Source organism: Dendroctonus ponderosae, unplaced genomic scaffold (genome assembly GCF_020466585.1).
Source record: "Dendroctonus ponderosae isolate FM_Combo_2020 unplaced genomic scaffold, Dpon_F_20191213v2 Dpon_F_20191213_12, whole genome shotgun sequence".
NCBI classification, from domain to species: Eukaryota; Metazoa; Arthropoda; class Insecta; order Coleoptera; family Curculionidae; genus Dendroctonus; species Dendroctonus ponderosae.
The window spans coordinates 850186-855076 of NW_026017316.1; the positions used below are offsets into that span (position 1 = coordinate 850186).

The following is a 4891-nucleotide window of genomic DNA, read 5'->3' on the forward strand; positions in this document are numbered from 1 at the left end:
ATTAAATGGAAAAGTTGCAGGAACAAAATGACGTTAGACATGTTTACAAACTAACTGTAAATTTTGACATTTGACATAAACTTATGCCATTTTTTCGAATTGTCAAAGACAGTTGACGACTGTCAAAATACCTCTCAAAATCGGTTTCAATCCGGTCGCGTTTTTCGTCATTTTTACAATAAAACTCACTTAATTTTCCCAGTAACTCTAAACTTGAATGTCAAACTAATTTGACAGACGTGGTTATTATTTGTTGCTATGGAAACATGCCTTGCACAATTTTCCATGGCTCACTTCCATCAACTATTCCATTAAAAAAACCACCTGTTTATGTCATATGTCAAAAATGACAGTTATTTCCGAATACAAATCAAATCAAGTCAAAAGATGCTTCATTGTCACGGAAAAATTCACAAATTTTTCGGACAAAGCGAGTGAAGAAAAGAAAAACAAAATGCTACAACATAAAGTACGTACAGTGCAGTCAACAATGGTGAAAAATTAAAAAAATATAATAAAACAGTCCACAATGAATCACGTCAAATCGTTATGGACAGAAGTAATAAAAAAAAAGCTGTCAAAAGCGTTTTATGAATACGTCTGTCTTGACAGCTGTCAAATTTTTGACAAAATCAATCCCTGCTGATCAGCACAAAAAAATGAGTGGGGGTTTCCGTGTATGTGCAGAAGCTGAGGAACCGATACGAGGAAGACTGCGCATCGCACGCGCACCTGGAGGAGATGATCCTGAGGGAGCAGGTGGAGGGCGGCATGGTTGCCACCGACGCCCTGCTGTGGCTGCGCAGGTTGCCCCTGATCCATCTGCCCCATCTGAGTTGAGCAACAGCGCTTCTGTTGCAGAGCCCTCCACTTTCTGAGCCAGTTCTTCGAGTGCATCATCATGGACAGCGAGAGCGAGCGCGCCACGCAGGACCTGGTCCCGATGATGCAGCAGGCCTATTCCGAAACGTTGGAGCCCTACCACGGCTGGCTGGGCACGCAGCTGTTCAACGCAAGTCCCCCTCCACACTAGACAGAATGGCGGCCGCCCAATCACTGCCCGTTTTGCAGGTTATGTCCCGATTCGCGCCCAATCGGAGCGACTTGTTCTACACGCTTGCGCTCGACCACAGCCACCGCGATGAGCAGGTGTTGCGCGATTTGCGCCAGTACCATCAGCGCATGGCCGCTTGCGTGCTGCAACTCACCCAGTTTTACGCCGACCATCGTCTGGAGGACGGTTTGTAGCTTGTTGCATCCTCAATAGACGTTTTGGAGTTAACATTGGGAGGTTTTGAGGTAGAACTTGCACGCTTTCAGCTCGATCACTGCGAGCTCGGCGGCCTGAAAGCGCAACGGTGTCACTCCCACTGGGTTAACTCAAACAGAAACACTCACGTTGCGCACGCTTTCGATCGAGTCGAAGACCAGCGCCTCCAAGGTGTCCTGCACCTCCTCGCTCCAGAGCTGCTGCATTGAGGCCTCCGGCAGATGTCGCCCCATCATCAGGAGCAGGTGGCAACAGCGCTCGCGCATGCCTGCGTGCGAGTTGCGCATCAGCTCGCCCAAATGCAACTGATTCGCGTCCTCGACCAGCAGGATTTTCGCGACAATTTCCGCATTCTCCGGCTGTTTCCTCAGGGTGTGCGTGAGGATGGAGATCAGGTCCAGCAGGATGCGCAGCCGCCGCTTGCCTGAAACACGCGCAGGTCGCAACGGGCGCTCAGAAGCCGTGGGCGGAGCCTACCGAGAGCGAACAGCATGTTGAACAGGCCGAACACGTTGATGATCAGCACGGCGTCGCAGAAGTGGATCAGAAACGCGTCCTGCAGATGGACCAGATGGCACACCAGCATCAGCACGTGCTCCAAGGCTTGCAGGTGCTCAGCGTCCAGCTGGTCGGCGGTTCTGAAGAGGATCAGCGTCGGCACGTCGTCGGCTGACTCAGAGGAGGCGTTCTGAGGCGCGGTGCGCAGCAGCAGCTTGACCGCGTAGATCAGATTGGGCACCACTTTCACTTCCAGATAAACCTGCAATTTTCAGAAGAAAATTACTCGATTTTTCATCCAGAATCGCATGGGTTTAGGAGTTTGTCCAGGTTGGCCCTTGAAATGAATCGGCGATATCAAGTGCGTTTTACCTCACTCTAGCGGTTGAAATAACTGCTTGCAATTTCTTCTTCTTCTTCAACAGTCTTTCAAGTGTCATTTGGCCATTTTTGACAGGCTGTGACAGCAAATCGGCCCTTGCAATCGCATTTCAAGTGCTTTTTACCTGGAATTGGGCGATTTCAGCGCCTTCAGATGCAGTTCCTAACCATGTCGGTTGAAATAGCTACTTGAAATACACCCTTCAAGTGCTTTTTCGCCATAACTTTGACATTTTTTGGCAAATAATTTTTACGGATTTTGGAGATTTTTTACATTTGGCCCTTGAAATTAATTGGAAAGTCGAAGATTTCAAATGTCTTGGTGCCTTTGGACAATGATTTCCCTATTTGTTTCTTAAAACGCCGATTTGAGACGATTTTTGCTAACTTGGCGCTTGAAATACACTTTGAATTGTCGTTTGGTCGTTTTGACAGGGTCTGGTAGCAAATAATTCATTTCTTCATCCACTTTTGCATCGATTTAGGAGATTTTTAGAATTTGGCGCTTGAAATGCATTGGGCATTTCAAGCCTTTTATATGAAATTTTGCGATTTAAGCGCCTTTTGATCATAATTTCCCTATTTGTGTTTGAAAGCGTTGATTTGTGCAGAATTTTGACTCATTTGCCAGATATTTCTAACTTTGGCTCTTGAAATTTGTTGAAATCGCGACATTTCAAGTGGATTCTCAAGGTTTTCTGCCTGCGTTTTGTTGTTAAAACTTAAGTTTTTAAACAGATTCGTTTCTTGGTCCAAATTTCAAGATTTTAAGTATCTTTTACATGAAATTGGTCGATTTAAGCGCCTTTTCCGCATTTTTCCCCATTTGTTTCTTAAAACGTTGATTTCTGCAAGAGTTTGTTTCGTTTGAAGGATTTTTCAAACTTTGGCTCTTGAAATACACTTTTCAAGTGCCTTTTCGCCAATATTTTAACAGGTTCTGATAAATTATTCAATTTGTGCCGACTGAGGAGATTTTTTCAACTTGGCGCTTGAAATAAATTGGACATTTCAAGTGCGTTTTACCTGAAATTGGTCGATTTTTGCTCGATTTAAGCGTCTTTTGGTCGTAATTGCCCTATGCTTCTTAAAGCGTTGATTTCTGCACGATTTCGCTTCATTTGAAGGATTTTTCTAACTTTGGCGCTTRAAATACACCTTTAAAGTGCCGTTTGGCCATTATTTTGACAGGTTTTGGCAAATAATTAAATTTCTGGCTCAAATTTGTACGCATTCACGAGATTTTTCAGTTTGGTGCTTGAAATCAATGGGGTATTTCAAGTCCTTTTACCTGAAATTGGTCAATTTTCGCTCGATTTAACCGTCTTTTGGTCGCAATTTTCCTATTTGTTTCTTAAAACGTTAATTTCTGCAGGATTTTGCTTCATTTGAAGGATTTTTTTAACTTCGGCGCTTGAAATACACCTTTTAAGTGCCGTTTGGTCATTATTTTGACAGGTTTTGGCAAATAATTGAATTGCTGGCTCAAATTTGTACGCATTCACGAGATTTTTCAGTTTGGTGCTTGAAATAAATGGGGTATTTCAAGTTCTTTTACCCGAAATTGGTCAATTTTCGCTCGATTCAAGCGTCTTTTGGTCCTAATTTCCCTATGTTTCTTTAAGCGTTGATTTCTGCAAGATTTTGCTTCATTTGAAGGATTTTTTTTAACTTTGGCACTTGAAATACACCTTTCAAGTGCCTTTTGGAAATTATTGATTTGAAATTGATGGTTTCCGAAAGAAGAAATTAGATTTTTCCCCGAATTAAACGTTTTTACATGCTTTTTCATATTTAGGCGCTTGAAATAGCTGCTTGCAAGTCCCATTTAAAGCCCTTTTTTGTCATGTGGCTCTGTTTTTTCCCCGAAAACGTGGATTTTTGCAGGATTTTGACTCATTGAGAGGATTTTTCTTACTTTTACGCTTGAAATCTCTTGAAACGGTGACTTTGCAAAGCCGATTCTAAGTGTTTCACGCCCGATTTTACGATTTTTTGCGGGTTTGCGGAACTATGAAGCTTGAAATTCACTTTTCGGGTGGATTTTGGCTGTAGTCGATACATTTTCGGAGCAAAATACCTATTTTTCCTCAATTTTAAATCATTGCGGACATTTGGTAATTTTGGCGCTTGAAATATGTTGAAAGTATTGCTTGCAATGCGACGTTCGGGCATTTATCTACATAACCAGTAGCATTCGGGAAACAGCAGCGAGTTTTCATCAAGTTTTGGCTCTTTCAGAGAAGTTTTTCAACTTTGGCTCTTGAAATCGATTTTCGCTAAAAAAAAGTCCGCATCTAATCCATTTTCACCGGGTTTTAACTCACTTAGAGACATTTAGTTACTCTAATTTTGGCACTTGAAATCGATTGAAATAATTGCTTGCAAGGCGCATCAACTTTGAGCTCAAATCGGCAGTTTTTCGGCCCTTGAAAGTACTTGAAATATCTGAACGTCCGTTGAATCCGATTTCATTTACAAGCGTGCGGTAACCGATTTAAGCACATTTTGGCCTTAATTAGTCAATTATCATGCGTTTAAAAGCTTCTTGTAACGATGGCGCTTAAAATCGGCTAAAATCGCTTGAAATGGGTGCTTGCAATATTAGCTTTTTGGTCGTTTCTGGTAGATTTTCGTGCAAAAAAATACAGCAAGCCTTTTTCACCGTGCTTTAACTCATTTTGGCACTTGAAATAATTGCAGTTTTTGCCGGGAAAACCGAAACTTTGCACCCAATTTTGG

General features: G+C 42.6%; 3 protein-coding genes across 4 annotated transcripts in view; 2 read left to right on the forward strand and 1 right to left on the reverse strand.

Moving 5' to 3' along the window:
* LOC109543069 (glycolipid transfer protein) overlaps positions 1-1282 on the forward strand; it is a 3881-nt gene extending 2599 nt beyond the window's left edge. The window contains exons 3-5 of one of the 2 annotated variants that reach the window (XM_019912590.2): positions 688-806; positions 862-1012; positions 1072-1282. In XM_019912590.2, the coding sequence (XP_019768149.1) occupies positions 688-806; positions 862-1012; positions 1072-1248 (447 nt within the window). In that variant the 3' untranslated portion in view covers positions 1249-1282. Of the gene's footprint in view, positions 1-687; positions 807-861 lie in introns of both variants that reach the window. The other variant, XM_019912591.2, reaches the window with a different exon arrangement.
* Positions 1-4891, forward strand: part of LOC109543066 (trypsin-2) — a 71999-nt gene that overhangs the window by 50146 nt on the left and 16962 nt on the right. The window lies entirely within an intron of this gene.
* The window catches only part of LOC125503086 (serine/threonine-protein kinase fused), a gene marked incomplete in the record, with an annotated part of 7523 nt that continues 2670 nt past the window's right edge, over positions 39-4891 (reverse strand). The window contains 3 exon segments of the mRNA XM_048662879.1: positions 39-1344; positions 1399-1694; positions 1748-2030. Of these exon segments, the coding sequence (XP_048518836.1) occupies positions 1279-1344; positions 1399-1694; positions 1748-2030 (645 nt within the window).